The 17,449-nt window shown below is 41.6% G+C and overlaps 1 protein-coding gene across 6 annotated transcripts; it reads left to right on the forward strand.

Annotated features, from left to right (window-relative positions):
* Positions 1-2,691: 2,691 nt before the first annotated feature.
* LOC122056251 (transcription factor TCP24-like) lies at positions 2,692-10,005 on the forward strand. 6 transcript variants are annotated; one of them, XR_006133079.1, is made up of 5 exons: positions 2,701-3,284; positions 3,432-3,567; positions 3,672-5,163; positions 5,257-5,295; positions 9,745-10,005. XR_006133079.1 is itself a non-coding variant. In XM_042618118.1 (4 exons), exon 3 carries the CDS (start codon positions 3,793-3,795, stop codon positions 5,122-5,124), a length of 1,332 nt encoding a protein of 443 aa, XP_042474052.1. In that variant the 5' UTR covers positions 2,692-3,284; positions 3,432-3,567; positions 3,672-3,792; the 3' UTR covers positions 5,125-5,163; positions 9,745-10,005. The 6 variants fall into 6 exon arrangements, 5 of the variants coding, with proteins under 5 accessions (XP_042474052.1, XP_042474053.1, XP_042474051.1 ...); XM_042618118.1 differs by lacking the exon at positions 5,257-5,295 and having other exon boundaries at positions 2,692-3,284; XM_042618119.1 differs by lacking the exon at positions 5,257-5,295 and having other exon boundaries at positions 2,692-3,190.
* The last annotated feature ends 7,444 nt before the right edge of the window (positions 10,006-17,449 follow it).

Raw genomic sequence — 17,449 nt, forward strand, 5'->3', positions numbered from 1 at the left:
ACGACATGTAGAAACGAAGCACCCGACGAAATATGGACTCGACTGTTCTCAAACACAATTATCAAGATTTTCTTCAACTAGTGGTAGTACCGATTCCGGTTTATTTTTATATTCAGATAATAAATTAAGAGAATCATTAGCTAAATTTGTTTCCGTAGAGCATCTTTCTTTTAATTTTGGATCTAAATGCACATTTGAAGATTTTTGTAAAGAATCTCTTAATCCATGTGCTAAACGTGTTTCTAGGACTACACTTACTCGTACAATTAAAAAATTAGTAAAACAAGGAAAAAAGAATTTAATTGATGAATTTAGTAAATTAGATAATAAAGTTTCTTTATGTTCTGATATTTGGAGTGATCATTGGCAAACACATTCGTATATGGGTGTGACTTGCCATTGGATCGATAACTCTTGGAACCTCCAAAAAAGATTATTAGCTTATAGAGTTTTTGATGAATCACATAATGCTCATAATATCGCACAATTATTATGTTTAATTTTAGAAGTATATGGTTTAACTCATAAAATATTTTCAATATCATTAGATAGTGCTAGTTCCAATACCGCTTATATAGATGATCTAAAATTTGTTTGTCAACCTATTATTGGAGGTTTATTTTTTCATATTCGTTGTGTATGCCATGTTTTAAATTTATGTGTTCAAGATGGTTTAAAAATTTTAGAAAGTTATATTAAACCAATTAGAATTGCAATTTCTTATTTATGGTCTCATCCATCTATAATGAAACAATGGGGTAGGTTTTGTAAAATTAATGGAATGAGACTTAAAAAATTTCCACATGATGTACCAACACGTTGGAATTCAACATACTAATTATTACAAGATTCATTTCAATATAAAGAATTATTATGTTCATTTTTTGGACAAAGCACTAATACTAATATATATTTATTTTCACAACAATGGAATATTTGTAGTAGTTTTTGTGAAATTTTAAAACTATTTAATGATGCAACCGAACAACTTTTCGGTGTTTATTATCCCACTGCTCAATTAGTTTTAGAAAAATTTTCTAATATAGTATTAGTTTTAAATGAACATATTAATAATGAATCTTTATCTCCTTGCATCTTAGCAATGAAAACTAAATAGGAAAAATATTTTTATTTAATTTCTGAAATTTATTTAATTGCATTTGCTTTAGATCCTAGATTTAAATTAGAAGTTTTACCAGAAATGTTAACTTTATATTATGACGGTTTAATTCCAATTAAAGATTCTTCTTCCCTGATCTAGTTAATATTATATATAATGTTAGAATTTATTTATATGATATTTATAATCAATATTATGCAAAATATGGAACACAAATTAATATTTCTGAAATACAACAAACTACTAGTAGTAATTTAAAACTTATAAAAACACAAATCTTATTAAAAGAACTGACAAAACGTCCACGAGGATCCTCAAGTTCCACACAGGAACTTGAGAATTATTTTATGACTTTTTTTTATTTTAATAAAGCAGATAGCGAAAACTTCGATATCTTAAAGTGGTGGTCACAGAAGGTTCAAAGCTTTCCCGTTCTCTCCGTGATCGCAAAAGAAATTTTAGCTTGTCCAATGTCAACTGTTGCTGTGGAGCAGACGTTCAGTGTCGGTGGCAACATATTAGATGAACGACGATCAATTTTGTCTCCCGACTCATTGGAAGCCCAAGCATTACTGGACAATTGGATCAGAGCGGAGAAAAGAATCCAAGGAATGCAATTTTCAGATGACGAAGTTGAAGATTTTGATACTGAAGGAACAAATACGACATGAACAGGAAATGGAAGTGAATGAAAATGTAAAAGGATAAAAATTTAAAAAAACTACGTGGACTTTGATTCCCCTAAAGGGATACGTAGGCAGCTTAAATAAGTGTAAACCCTTTTTTCAATAAATTTTAATTTCTAATTTTTAATGTTTAATGTTTAATTTTTAATTTTTAATTTTTTTTAACATATTAATCTTGAACCGTAGCGAACTGTGACGAACCGTGAACCGACGATTCTGAACCGTGAACCGTAACCGTCTTGGGCGGTTAAGGTTAAGGGTCGACCTGCCTGGAGCCGTTGAATCGACGATTTCGAATCATGGTCAGGTCTAGTACAGACACCAATAAAATATTTTTTATCCGTTGAAAATTAATTTCAACATATATATTAGAGCAAACAATTATAAATATACGAACTGTGCAAATAGATGAGGCAAGGAAACTTATCACGCAATTCAGTAAATTAACATTGCCGTACTTTCTAACGTAATATTCTTCGGTAGTTTAACGCACAAGCCCTTATTAATTATGTTTCTCTGCTTGTAATTGTATTTATATGCAACCGTGTAGCGGAATATTGTTGTTTACTCGAAGTTTTGTACCCGATCTCTACCTGCGATATTAATGTGTAAGGCAGTGGACCCTCGAAGAGGTGTCCTGGAGCGCGTGAAGGGAGTCGTGGAAGTACCTGGGGAAGGGTAGTTTCGTAATATGGGGGGTTCCCTGCTGTCGGGAAGGAGGCGCGGAGGGAAGCGTTGGACCAATGGAGAGCAAGCGCGTATGGGAGTTTGCCGGCGTGGCGGGAGGAGAGTGGAGTAGAGCGTGGGTGGTGTCCTGGGGAGGGGCGGGAGGTGAACAGGAAGGTGGGGGGTTCGCCGTATAAAATGACGAAGTGGTTTGCCTGATTTCCCGATAAGCTCGGGCATTGCTGGGATGGGAACAACTAGGGTTTCGGAACGCGAGCCCCCGCCAATCGATCGCCTTCCCTCGTCGCTTTTCTCGGGTGGATTAAACTAGGATTTAGCGAGGAAAGAAGCCCGATTCCAGACGGCACCTACGACTTTGCGAGCTTAGATCCTCAGTATACCTTCCTTTAACTCAGTCGCAGTCGCGTTTCTTGGGCACAGAGGATGTTGCGGAGAGGAGGAGATCGAGGTACGAAATGGAGGATTCCTGTCTAAAGCGGGTGTAGCGGCCTGGGAAAGGACGGTTTTGGTCTCGTTCAGAGGAAGTATAAGGCGGCATTTGTGGAAGGAGCAGTCCGGAGTGCAATCGGGAGGAATGCATGTCGATCCGAGCTTGGCTGCTTCGAATTGGGAGTAAGGAGCGAGTTTGAGAGAGGGATTCCGTGGTCCGTGGTAGATCTGGAGGGTTTTGCGCGCAGCAGCATTAGATCAGAAGGAGGTAAAATTTTCCTTGGAGGAAAAGAAAAGAATTTTGATGCGTAATTGATACCGAAGAGTCAATTGCTGAGATTTTTCAACAGCCAGATTCTGTTGTGAGTTTTTGTTTTTTTTTTTTATTAGCTTTGCGTTGATCGCTTGCTCTTTTGCTTTAAAGCTGCTGGTAGAATTAAAGGTTGCTGCTGCCGTTTGTTCGTCTTTTTATGTCTATGCTCACAGAATTCACACTGCCCTACTTGCAGCCTGTGTAGCTGCTGCTGTGTTGCAGGCGGCAACGCTGATTTCTGGCCGCCTGGCGAACGCAAGCTACAGGAAGAGAGAGAAGAAGGCGGAGAACAGCTGATCGCCGGATACTAGTGCCATCTCGAGCGTCCAAAGGTCTCCCCTTTTCACTCCGTTTCTTTTTCTTACAAGTATTACTGCGACCGTGAACCACAGCACCAATGCTAATTGCTAAATGACAGCCTTCCGCTGACTCTCAGAAAACATATAGGACCTAGAGTTGACGCAGCTTCCCTCAGTCGCCCACAGCTTTCCAGAAAGGAGATAAGTGGTAAAGATAAAAAGGAGAGGTCGGGAAGGCAGTAAAGGCACTAGAAGAAGATGGAAGTGGAGGAGAATAACCAAGGCTGTAAGAGGACACGGGTGGTGGCGGCGGGTAACGGAAACCTAGCAGCCAAGATAGGGCGGCGCAAGGAGCACCAGGACGAGGACGAGGAGGACGGCGAGAAGAAGGTAAGAGGAGTCGATGCTAGCTGCATCCCTCCCTGGCAGCAACATCCGTCGTCGAGGATTTTCCGCGTCTCGCGCGCATCCGGCGGGAAGGATCGGCACAGCAAGGTCTACACGGCGAAGGGCCTCCGGGATAGGCGAGTGCGCCTCTCCGTCTCCACTGCCATCCAGTTCTATGACCTCCAAGACCGCCTCGGTTACGACCAGCCGAGCAAGGCTATCGAGTGGCTAATTAAAGCAGCAGGAGTCGCTATCAATGAGCTGCCTCCCCTCGAGGCGTTCCTGAAGCTGCCTCTTCCCGACGGGGAAGACGCCATGAAGACGGATCCGGAAGTAGAGCTGAGCTACAACCACTGCCAACAGCAGCAGCAGCATCCGTCCACCAAATCTGGATGCAGCAGTACCTCGGACACCAGCAAAGGCTCGGTCTTGTCACTCTCTCGCTCCGAGAACCGCATCATGGCCCGAGAACGAGCTCGAGAGCGAGCCGCCAAAGATAAAGAAAAAGATAGAGATGATGGCAGCCACATTGTTGTTTCCGCCCAACAGGACATGAACCCCCAGGCCTCTTTCACGGAGCTTCTCACCGGCGGTGGCAGCAGCAATGGGGTCAACAATAACGTGACCGTTGTCGCCACAGACGGCGATCATTCCAGGCACAATTGCATTCAGAAGCAAATCTCAACGGCTGATTACTTTGGCAATGCTGCTCTCTTTCCCCAGTCTCAAAAGAGTCACCAGTTGCCTTCTGGGTTTTCCAACCAATCTCACTTAGGAAACAGCTCTTCCATGGGAATGCTGCCTTTTAACATTGCAGGTGCCGGCGACCATCAAGAGATGCAACAGTTCTCTTTCTTGCAGGACCATTACTTCCACGTCTCGGCGGTGGCAGCGACAGGGGACTACAACCATAACTTTTCAACTTCGTCTTCCGGCCTTGTGGGTTTCAACAGGGGGACCCTTCAGTCCAATTCACCAGTTCAGTTGCCTCAGCAGCACAACCACAGTCAAAACCACCTACAGAGGCTCTCTTCCACGGTTGACGGATCGAACCTCCAGTTCTTCTTCGGTGCTGGGGCAGGTTCCGCTACTGCTCCTAGCAATGCAGATAATCAATTTCCAGCTGGGTTCGACGGCCGTCTGCAGCTCTACTATGGCGAAGGTTATCGGCAGTCGGACCTGAAGGGGAAAGGAAATACCTAAAAAATCATACAATGATGCATCATGCAAATCGATTTGCTGGTAAGTTACTTCTGTTGAAAAATTGACTTGTTCCTCTACATTTATTAGTTTTAGTATGACCTTGTCTGTTTAAGTCTTAGTATCTCATTTCAGAAATGCTTGATAGGATTATCTCGTTCTATTGTCATCGGGGTACGTTTCTCTTGAGGCTGCATGTGTTATTTTTTAATTATTTTCCGTACCTTTTATAACTAAATGATGTCCTATCAACAAAGAAAATTAGTGGTGGAAAGATGGTTGCCCATTAGCAATTTCATATCTCACTTTTAGTACTCCCATTTCCTTGTCTAGAACAGGTGTCATGTGGTCGTAAGGTTTTAATCCCATTGATTGATGGTCTTCTTGCCGCCAGCCATTCATACAACCCCAACTGTAGCTCATTTTTTTTTAGTACTATTTTGCATTGGATCTTCCCTTTTGCTGTTCTAAAGTAAAAAAGGAAAGTTGTCCTTGTTAAAACGAACTAATTTTTGTTTTAGGTTTGCTTATTATCTCAGAAGTTAACCGTTTATGTATGCGAACAAAGTGAGAATACTTGGTATGAAAGACATGAAATTTTTACAAAATGTCATAGATGTTGTGGAACTGTTATTAAAAAAAAATACTTAGATGAAGACATGCACAATGAATAATATAAAGAGTAGCTGAAATTGAAAGAACTTCTAGTCTTGTGCAATAGTTGTATGCCTTTTTGGTTAAAGAGGAAACTTTATAAGATTGTGGAATGACTAGCCATATATTTTGCAGATCTGAGTATTGGATTACAAAAAAAGATAATCTAGTAGCTATTAAATTGATAAGATGAATATATTTGTAGGGTTGGCCACTAGCCACAATTTCGGTATTAGTGGATTACAGTTTTTGTTTATTTTGCTTATAGTTTAAAACTTGTTTTGTGCTGATGGGCACAGCGAAAACATTGGATCAAAATTGAAACCAATTAGCATGAAAGAATTAGCCGTTTTGCTTGTCCATATTAACTATCAAGCAAAATTGGCCCTATGTGGTGCTAAATGGGAAGGCAAATATAAATGGTAATGGTGGACAATGAAGCTCAAGAAAAGGAGTTGTGAAGTGTGACAAAGGTCTGAAGTCAGAACAAACATGGAGAATGCCTTGTGGGGAGACCAAATTGCTCATTCGAGATGCGGAGACTCTTAGCATTGAATGTTAGGAATATGTGATCACACAAATAAGAGCAGTTTTGTGAAGAATCCCCAATTGAACTGGTATTAAACAGTTTAAACAATAGGTGATAGATCGAATGGGTGCGATAGGGGGGGGGGGGGGGGGTTGAATATCGCGCTTTTTTAAAAACTTCTCTTTTGCTTTGAAATCAGAGTCGTGCACAGCGGAAAGTAAATAGACAAGTTTGTTTACTTCGTTCGGAGTCTAGGTCGACTCCTACTCGAAGGCCCGCGCACCGATGAGCAATCCACTAAGATTCTTCTTCCCGAAAACCTTGGAAAGAAGTAATGCGTACAAAATACAATGATATAAGATAGTAACAACCTACTATCTTATATAAGATTAAGTGCAATACAAAAACAATAAAGTATACCGACTGCATGTAAGAGTTAAAGCTTGGTCGACACTTGTTTACGTGTAGAGGAATTGTAGAGCAGTCGCACGAGCAGCACTAGCACAGAATTGAATCACAACAGATTGCATTATTAGCCTCAGATCTCGAGCTTCAATTTATAAGATCGTCGATGTTCGGTCGGCCGATCCCTGTGTTCGGTCGACCGAACCAGCTCCCTTCCTTCCTGGCTGAGATTCGATTGCTGATTTGATTTTCGGCATTAAATGTCCATTAAGGGTTTGGTCGACCGATCCCTTTGTTTGGCCAACCGAACATGCTCCTTCCTTGTTCGTCGAGATTCGCTGAGATTCTCATTTACTGTGCATTTAATATTGATCGTTCGGTCGGCCGATCATCTGGTTCGGTCGACCGATCAGTATAGTTTCCTTCTGCTCTTGATCGTTGCTGTTTGTGCTGAGTCATCAGGGTTCGGTCGATCGATCTTACGATTCGGTCGACCGATCATGGCTTGATCGGACTCGGTCTGTTCTAGTCTGATCTGAACATTGCTTTGATCTCTTCTTGTTCGGTCGACCGATCCAGCCGGACCTACAACATAGTGTTAGACAGAAAAGAATCCTGCAAAATAGATGTTAGCACAATAATAATATTATAATGCATGAGCAATATAAAGGACAGTAGAACTGTCTTGATCTCAACTTGAAAACCTCCCCGGTTTCTTCAATTGGATCAGCGACCTTAGGTTGTTCTCTTTAGGAACCCAACCTCATTGTTGCTCCTCCAGTTGTTTACCTTAACTTACCTGCCAAACATGGTCCTCCAGATATGTTTGGACTTTGCTTGCTCAGTGTCTGATCGCCTGATCCACAAGACCTTTCCTGCAATACTATATTAGCCAATAGCAATAATAATGCAGAATACAATGGCAAACCTAAACCTAGATTTATCGAGATCCGCTGGTCCGGTCGACCGCGCGCGGTCGACCGGAAACCATCCGATCAACCTTGCTTGGAGTTCACTCCTCCAAGATTTCTCATTACCTAAGGTTACCACCCCTTAGGGTTTTCTCCACCTGGCTTCACTCACCAAGACTCAGTATTCGGCTACCCAGGGATCAAGTCCTCCAAACCTATCCACTTGGTTTCCACGATATATTGAGATTTCTCTTGCCTAGCCTCCAACTAGGATTTCCCTTGCCTAGCCTACAACTACGGCTTCCCTAGATCAAGCTCCATATTTAAATATACTTAAACATATTTGTCTGACATTAAAACCTTGGAGGTCGATTGCACCAACAGTAGGTATATTTACATATAGTGTATGATTCGGTGGGCATTGTTTTTACTTCTTATGCAACCTAGTTAGATTTGATTTTGGCTCTAATTCCATCTAAATTGAATTAATTATAGATGCCACATAATCCTAATTTTACCCATTAGGGAGTTAACTAGGTCTTAATTAAACAAAATTAGTTTCAGATATAACCTGGAATCTACTTAGTCCGACCCAAAACTATGTGGGAATGGGTTGACCCATGCTAATGTTGGCTCAATATTGTCGTTCTGGGATGATATAAAAGTGATACCAAATCAAAATTTAGGTTTGACCTCACCGAGCACTTGGGCATGTGAAAGTAGGCAACAAGAAAAGCTTTAGACTTGCAATTTAGATAGATCACTATTCTAAATACATTTATTCTTGTATATTCAAAGCCAGATAAGGAGACTATTAGATAGAAGATTAATCATACAATAAATGTAAAAATGGCATGGATGATGTTAAATTGTTACTAGTTTTTAACTATAGAGAGTGTAGCGAATGATTAGATCAACCACAGTTCTAAATCTCTATTTTGCGTGGTAGTACTAGTTATATTTACTAATTATATATAGTTAAGATAACTCTTCTTGGTGTAAATTATTTCTAGACTTTTATCTCTATAGAAAAATTTTAGAAATCAAAGATTTTGAGCAGGTAGAATTGATATTAGATGAAATTTGGTTTAATAATAAACAGGTGAATAATAACAAGTGACGAGTTAAAATTTTTTATAAGAGTATTATACATAATTTGCATCTATTATCTAACCAAAAGAAGGTATTAATAATGTTGGAATTACAATCAAAGTCTATATTGAAAATATATGAAAAAGATAATGAGATTATAAGATGAAAGATATTCCTATTGGTATGAGATATTTTGGGTAAAGTCCAAATATAAATTTATAAGGGTTTAGGCCTAAAGTGGATAATATCATATCCTTGTGTAGATATGTAAATTTATCGGTCCAACAAGTGGTATCTGTATAGGGAAACTTAACAAAGGAGGTGGGGAGACCCGGACCATGGGAATAATGATAGGAAGCTCCTAGTAAAAATTCATGATAAGTTGCTCTAGGTAGGCATGCACCCAATCACAATGGAAATGAGGGGTTATGACTTTAGGTCAGTGGACAATATCTTATGTGAATTCCATCGGTCTAACAAATAAGATAAAATTAATAAGAAATTGACCAGTAATAGCTTTTATAATAATAAATTGGATTGATTAGTGATGAAGTTATAAAGAATATTATGATTTATGATAATAGAAAAATCTCAATTAAAAATGGTTTAGATAATTAAATATTTAATTTTTACTAATGCTATATATTTGCCTTCAATATCTTTTAACCAAAACGTAAGGCCTTATTTGGTTTGCGTTTGTTTTTTTTTTTTCAGTTTACAACTTTATATAATAAAAAACATCTTTCCCCTCTAATAAATTTTAAAATACCAAAAAATCAATTCTAACTATTTAATTAGTAACATCCCTATGAATGCATTAGCTACTAATCAAGCAAGCAACTGAATGTCAGATCAGCTTCTACTCAAGCAACTGGGGAAATTTAGCAGGATGAATGAGAAAACAATCTACTTGTATACTTTTAGCGATAACTGACCACCTTTCTATTTTGCTTCTCACTATGCTTTATCTATGAAATTCTGAGTTTTTTTTTTCTGACAAATTTCAGCCTTGTAACCTAACTTGCCTTTCAGTTTGTGATGCAGGAACCAATCAACTTAGCATGAGGACTTCATATCTGTTCCTGCAAGTGCATTACAAAAATGTTTATATATATCCTGGATGTTGCTCTACTATTACTTATGTTTATCATGTCTGAGACAATTTTATGCTACGATGATTTCATCTTTGTATGCTTCGTGAGAGAAACTGTCATATATGCTGAGCACTCATTTATTGCTTATTATGTGTGGATATGAAGATCATCAGAGCGAACAAAGTTTGAGATTTTGTTACTCCTAATCTTCAGCTTGGAATAAGGTGTTCAATGTAAAGCGCGCCTGATGTTTTCTTCTATTGAGCTTATCTTGGTGGTGGGTTTTGTCATGTTTTCTAGCTAGCTTTGATTATAATGTTCAGGCAACGGTTTTTTTCTATTAGTAAAATTTGATTATGTTCACATGAAATGTCTTACACTTGTATGAAGGGGAATAATTATGAAGTCAGTTTATAGTTAAATAATTAAAGGATAAGAGGTTTTTTTTTTTATTATAGTAAAATTGTTACTCTGTAATTAATTGGATATCCTATGGAGACTGTCCAGGTAACTAGGGGTGTCAAAAATGAATCTGACCTGACGACCCAACCCGAGTCGACCCGAAAAAAATCGGGTTCGGGTTGGGCATTTTCGGGTTCGGGTCGGGTTTGGGTTGGAGGGTTGGAGAGTAAAAGAGTCTCGGGTTGGGTCGGGTTGGGTTCGGGTTGACCCGGGTTGACTTAAATATAGGGTTTTGTGGATTTTTTTGGGGTTAAATCAAATTTTATTTTAAAAATTTAAATATTTTTATGTATATTAATATCATGTTTGTATGATAATGATGGAATATTGAGATAAAAGTGAAGAATTATAGGGAAAATAGTCCAAAAAAGTCGTTTTGAATCGGATTTTCGGGTTATATGGGTTGGGTTCGGGTTGATCGGGTTGGTCGGGTTCGGGTTCGGGTTGAGGTGTTTTGGGTTGAACTCGGGTTCGGGTCGGGTTCGGGTTGGGTTAAAAAAAAAAAAAAACTCAACCCGACCCAACCCGACCCGACCCACCCGAATTGACACCCCTACAGGTAACTCAAACGATCTGGTGTTAAAAAAAACTCTATTAAAGTAAGTCACTTTCTGAGAGTTGAGCTTATGAATACTGATATGAGATGTTAAATGTAGACCTCGGATTGACGTGGAAGATAGAGTTCAGGTGAGATTGTAGTTTAAGTTAAGGTGAGATGATAGTCAAAATTTCGGGGATGTGATAATCAAATGATTCGCCTTTCAAGGTGCTTGACCCCTTGCTCATTGCAAAGGTCTTCAAGACAAGGTTGACTGGTCTTTACGGTTGATCGGCCCTTGAGATCGGTCGAGCTTAAGGAACCTGGTGCGTCGTGCTAGTAATAAAGTAGTTGGCATATGGATGGTTGCCCTTGGGACGCCCGATTTTGGTAAGTCCATCTGATAATATATCGGTTTGCCACAAGACTATCCTGGAATATATTCGACTAGGTTTCAGTAGTCCAACTTTCTACTTAGAACACAACTTAATGCACCTCCAAGCAAACAATATACGACAAGACAAGTATAGTAGCAAACCATATACGACAAGACAAGTATATGAGTTTTCACTGTTCATTCCCCCATCCTCCTATATATGGATGACCAGACATAAAATCGACTACGGTTATGTTCCATATTTTGGTCTTCACAAAGCATGCAGGGCAAATCTCAAAAGATATCTGGCCGGATTTTCGGACTTCGAGCTGTCACCACGGGGACAAATCCCCAAGTACAAGGACAATTAGCTGATGGTTTTTATCGGGCCTTTCAAGGGTCAACATCCCACTCTTCAGGAATGAGTATCCCTATAAATGGTCGATCGGTCACGGAACCACCTGGACCTAGGAGACTTGGTTCTCCCTTACTATATCATCATATCTCCGACCTCCTACAATATACATATTAGGGCAGTCCCAAAAGGACGACCAACCTTACAGAACTCTGGGTTCCATTTATCACCCTCTGCTAATATATGACCAATTGAGCTAAATGTCAGGCAGAGATGTATTCAAGAGACAATATTGTCAGAAAATCACAACAGTCTATCAGAGAATAACAACTATTTGTCAGAGATTATTCCCTTATGATAACATAAGCATTCAATCGAACTTTCTTTAAATGTTACTCTACACATTCCATTATCTGACACATTATGACAGCATATTCCTTCAACCATCTTCAGTTATTAAAAGAGTGCACACGGGTAATGGAAGATTACTCAAATGGCGATTATATACATTCCAGGCTATACATATTCCCTTACTCGATAACTTCTAACACCTGACATTCTCTGTCATCTCATGATTACAAAGGTTACAGAGATAATATATAAAGGGGGTCCTCTTTGATGGCAAGGTACGCAAAAAATACTCCTCATTATGCTCGGACACACTCTACTACCCATCTACTGTTCTACTTCCTGCTGGGGTAATACACTAACTTGAGCGTCGAAGGGCATTTGCCAGGGACTCCTTCCTAGATTTTTGGTGCTGACGTTCTGTTGGCTTATTTAAGTGTGTGCAGGGAGCTTAGGGCCCAAGCGCATAGTCTTTGATTCAATCCGGATGTCTTCGCCCGGTCAATGTTGCAACCACTTGCCCAACGCACCATCTCTAGCTTTAAGACAAGATTATATTTAGCGCCATCTATAGGAACTTTCACTTGAATATGAAACTCAGAGATGGAAGAAGTTGGACGACTCACTATTGTCACATTAACACAAGATGAATTGAAGATGCTAATCAACGCCTAAGTGCAAAAATTAGTGCAGCAGAAACAACAAGTTGCGACTGGCGGTACTATGCCACATGACCCCATCGCGTCGATGACAGCTCATCATGTTGAGAGGGGAGCCTGAGAGGGAGGCCTAGCGGATGCCAGGCAAACCCCCTGGCAGCTGGCTTGGTACCACCCTATGTTCCACCAATTCATTTGCCGCTTGCGCCACCTTCACCAATCACGTGCCATCAGGCGCTATTCCTTACGCCGCCCAAGTATATGGGCCGAGAGGAACTGCCACAAGCATTATCTTTGGAGAGGCACCAACTTGAGATGTGCGCAAAGGAAAAGCCCCGATGGTTTATGGTTCTCTCGAGTGGATCAACACACCATTCTCCCAGGAGGTGTTGGATGACAAATTGCAAAAATATTATCGTCCCCTGGCAATAGAGGAATACTAGGGAACAACTGACCTGAGGGCCACCTTCTTAAGTTTGAAAATGCCACCCTCCTTCACTAATATACAGATAGTGTAAAGTGTCGAGTATTTCTTACTATACTCTCAGGCTTGGCGCAAAGATGGTTCAAGTGACTGCCACCCGAATCCATCCATGGTTTTAAGGATTTTCGTAAGGCTTTCCTTCATCATTTTGTCAGCAGTCGCCGCTACCACAAGACCCCCTTGAGCCTATTTTAGCTCAAGCAGTGATCCAAAGAAACCCTCCAGGCCTACATCAAGAAGTTTAATCAGGTGACCATGGATGTGCCCTTGGCCACCCCTGAGATTTTGGTGAGCCCCTTTTCTCAAGGGCTCACAGATAATGATTTCTTTCATTCCTTCATCAGGAGGTCACCTAGAGATTTCGACCACTTACTCAACCGAGCAACTGAGTATATCAATGTAGAGGAAGGACAATCTACACGGAAGAAAGTGTTGGTGCTATTTACACTAATGATCTAACTCATGTTTTGATGAATGAAAAGGGGATATAAGTTAGAATGTTTTGCGATTTAATGACTTTACCAAGTGTGCAGGAGTTGACAGGTTTAAAGGACCTGACACCAGGCTGAAATCCGGCTAGGTCCGCGGGACCTGATAGCTTGTGGGAAGCCTAGATAGGTCTGCGGGACCTGATATTTGGTGAGAAGTTTAGTTGCGTCCGGGGGACCTGACAATCGGTCGAAGTCCAGTTGGGTCTACAGTCCTAACAACTGGCAGGAAGACCTAGTGGTCAAAGGCAAGTCAACCGACTACAAGTTGTAAGTGAGGTAAGCAACTGAAAGAGAGATCCTGTGAGGGCGTGTTCCCCGTTGAGGGAACTATAGGCGTCGGTCCAACTTAGGTCAATTTGGAAAACCTAAGCTGAGACCCTGACTAGATCTGGGTCTCGGGAAGACAGGATCTAATTACTACTATTTTACTGATTTAGGCTAACTCTATTTTATAGGATATACTTATTTTTTTTGTCCAGGACTAACTCTTTTTTTGTAGGGGAGAAGGCTGGAAAAAGAGGAGTCTGGGCGGCCAGAGCTGGCCCAGGTGCCCAGACCAACTCACCCGAGCGGGTGCCACGGGCAACCGGGCTGTCCGGGCTCCCGGAGTCGGTCCAGGCGCCCAGACCCAAAAACTCATCCAAAAGATGAGGTGGAGTGCGTCGACTGGTCGAGCCACGTGGCCCAGGCTCCCGAAGGGTATAAAGGCCTTCGATTTAGAGCTTCAGGACATCAACTGCTACAACTTACATTCCCATGCGCTACTTCAAAAAGGCTCCGACGACACTGCAATGCTCCACCAACAACCAGACTTCAAATTTACTTAGTTTTCTTTGCTGTCGATAATTTCATATATAGTTCCTGTGCTTAATTTGTAACCATTAGAACTATTAGTTGATTATTGAACGAAAGTACTCGATGACTGCGGGCCTTGGAGTAGGAGTCGTCGAAAGCTCCGAACTAAGTAAAAAACCACTTGTGTTAGCACTTGGTTTGTCTGCTTCCTTCTTGTTTCCTTCTTTTATTATTTTGCTGCGTAACTTCGCTTTAATTCATAATTTTCAAAAAATACTATTTCCCCTAGCATATTTACGATCCTATAGAAAGAAGTCTCCACTCCCGCTAAGAAGCCAACCCTCGAACATCGAGCATTGCCTCCACCCCTTCACATAAAGGACCCCGAGCGAGTCCTTAGCCCCACCATCACGAGCAGCGGCCTCAAGCTATGCAACATGTGGAGGCTAATCAGGTGGAATGTCCTGAGCCCCTCAGATGGGCTCCACCTAGATTTTGCAAATACCACCGCTCTACAACTCACGATACTTAGGACTGCTATCATTACAATCGGACGAACCACCCAATAGCCAACTAAGGATACCACCAGTGTTCACCATCTCCTGACCATCAACTTTGCCAATGGCTGAATGGTCCACCCAAGAGAGATTATCAAGGCGCTGATCAGCGTTAGAGGATACCCCAGCTTCAAGGAGAACGGGCCCAGACCCTCGCCCGAATCTAGCAGGAGCAACCCCCATGCGGTAAGAAGAAAATTGTAATAATGTCGGTTGGGTGACATTGTCATGATCATTGGAGGACCGATTAACGGAGACTTCAACCGAGCAAGGAAGTCGCACGCCCGTAGGCTGGAGATTCACACGGTCGGCTGCAGCCAAGAGAAAGCGCAAGGGACCAAGATTAGCTTAAGGCGCAAGGATCTAGAGGGGGTGGAAGTGCCCCATGATGACGCTTTAATAATTAAGGTTGTAATAGCCAATTATAATATTCATCGCACTTTTATTGACACAGGCATCTTGGTCAACATAATCTTCAAACAAGCGTTCGAATAGTTGTAAATAGAGCCGAGAGAGCTTCAACCCATGGTGACACTCTTGTACAACTTCACGGTCAACGAAGTTCAACCACTCGGCCAAATAAAGTTGGTCATATCCTTAGGGGAGGATCTCCTAATGAGGATGCGTCGATTGACTTTTATAGTCGTGGACACACCCTCGGCCTACAATGTCATTTTAGGCTAGCCGACCCTAAATGAATTCTGGGTAGTTGTCTCAACTTTCTGCCAGAAAATAAAGTTTCCCGTGAATGAACAGGTAGGGAAGGTTAAGGGGAATTAACTGGTAGCACGCAAGTGCTACATAAAAATCATCAAGATGAAGGCCAACACCACCTGGAAGATCCAAAAATAGAGGTTAACACCATCTGAGAGATACCACTTGTTGATACAGTCTGACCTGGCTGTTGTTTTGATGTTGACACTGATTTAAGTTTGTATCAGATATTAATTAATCTCAGACTGATTAATGATCAAGGTTGATCATGTGGAGAGGAAAAGTCCAAGTACGGACACTTGGCACGCGAAGTCGGAGAGAGCTCGGTAGCTCGTTCTCTGGACCGGACGAAGTCGGAGAGGGCTCGGCAGCTCGTTCTCCGGACTAGGTCAGAGAGGGCTCGGTAGCTCGTTCTCTGGACCGGACGAAGTCGGAGAGGTCTTGACAGCTCGTTCTCCAGACTAGGTCAGAGAGGGCTCTGTAGCTCGTTCTCTGACCCGGACGATGGAGTCGGAGAGGGCTCGGTAGCTCGTTCTCCGGACTAGGTCAGAGAGGGCTCGGTAGCTTGTTCTCTAGACTAGGAAGATGTTAGGGTTTAGGGCTGGGAAGCTCTAAAACCAACAGAGGCATTGGATCGGTCTGTTGACCGATCCAGTGATACTTTTGCTGTCTGGATCGGTCTGTCGACCGATCCAGTGATACCTTGGTTATCTAATCGGTCTGTGGACCGATCAGTAACCACACAGAAACTTTTTGTGAGTTATCTGATCGGTCTCGTGTCCGATCAGTAACTACACAGAATCTTTCTGTGGGTTATCTGATCGGTCTGGTGACCGATCAGTAAGAAAACGATGAGATTCAGAGCAATAGGGGGATCGGTCTGTGGACCAATCCACCTATAGGCTGATCGGTCCACAGACCGATCATCATCATCCCAGACCGATCAGGATGTCTCCTGATCAGTCCAGAGGGTTATGGATCGGTCTGTTGACCGATCCACAACGATGTCGTTCGTCTTCTGCTGTTTCTCTGCGATTTCTGATTCATTTGATCTAACCATTTGCTGTAAGCTTTTTGAGTTACAGATTGCAGGTGTCGTGCCAATGCTTGAATTCAAATTAAGCTCCATCAGAAGAATAAGACCAAGTGATCTTTCTGCTGTGTTTCACTGCAAATTGTTCAATTGGAGCGTCAACGTTCACTGGCTGTGATCAGTTGGCAACAGCTTGACTCTTGCTTATTGGTTCGAGCTCAGAGACACCAGTGAAGACCATGGATGATATTGGTGTGAGTTTAGAGAACCAGATGAGGAGGAAGAGTGATTGGCGATGCCTGAGTTGGTCGCAGTGATTCGATACAGGTGACAGTGATTCGGCTCTAGCTGAAGACAGTGAGAAAGCAGAGGAATAAGAAGAAGGAAGAAGAGAGGTTTTGGAACAAGGATTTTGAAAAACTCTCTGTCGATCAAGCAAGGGGCTGTGTGTTTGAGCTCTTGGCTGAGGAACCTTCTGTCTTTGCGCTTTGCTTTTCATCGTGGCTGTAAGTTGATTGTTCATTCTTTTTAGCCACTAAACTCTGTAAGTCTTGTGCTTCATTTCAAATCTTTTCTGAGACTTTGTGGAGAGGTTACTCCACCGAGAAGGAGAAATACTTAGCCGGAATTTATCCGGGGTGTGATCTACCAAAAGATCAAGGGATCGTCCACCTTACGGACAAGCCGAGGAGTAGGGGCAAGTTATCCCCGAACCTCGTACATCCTTGTTGTGTTAGTGGTGGGTTGTTTCTTTTCCTTGCATCAGTTTTCCTTTTGTTTATTTCCGCTGTGCTAACAAATTTTTGTGAGGAATTAATTGAGTTTTAGTGG

Source organism: Zingiber officinale, chromosome 3B, assembly GCF_018446385.1.
Source record: "Zingiber officinale cultivar Zhangliang chromosome 3B, Zo_v1.1, whole genome shotgun sequence".
Classification (NCBI taxonomy): Eukaryota; Viridiplantae; Streptophyta; class Magnoliopsida; order Zingiberales; family Zingiberaceae; genus Zingiber; species Zingiber officinale.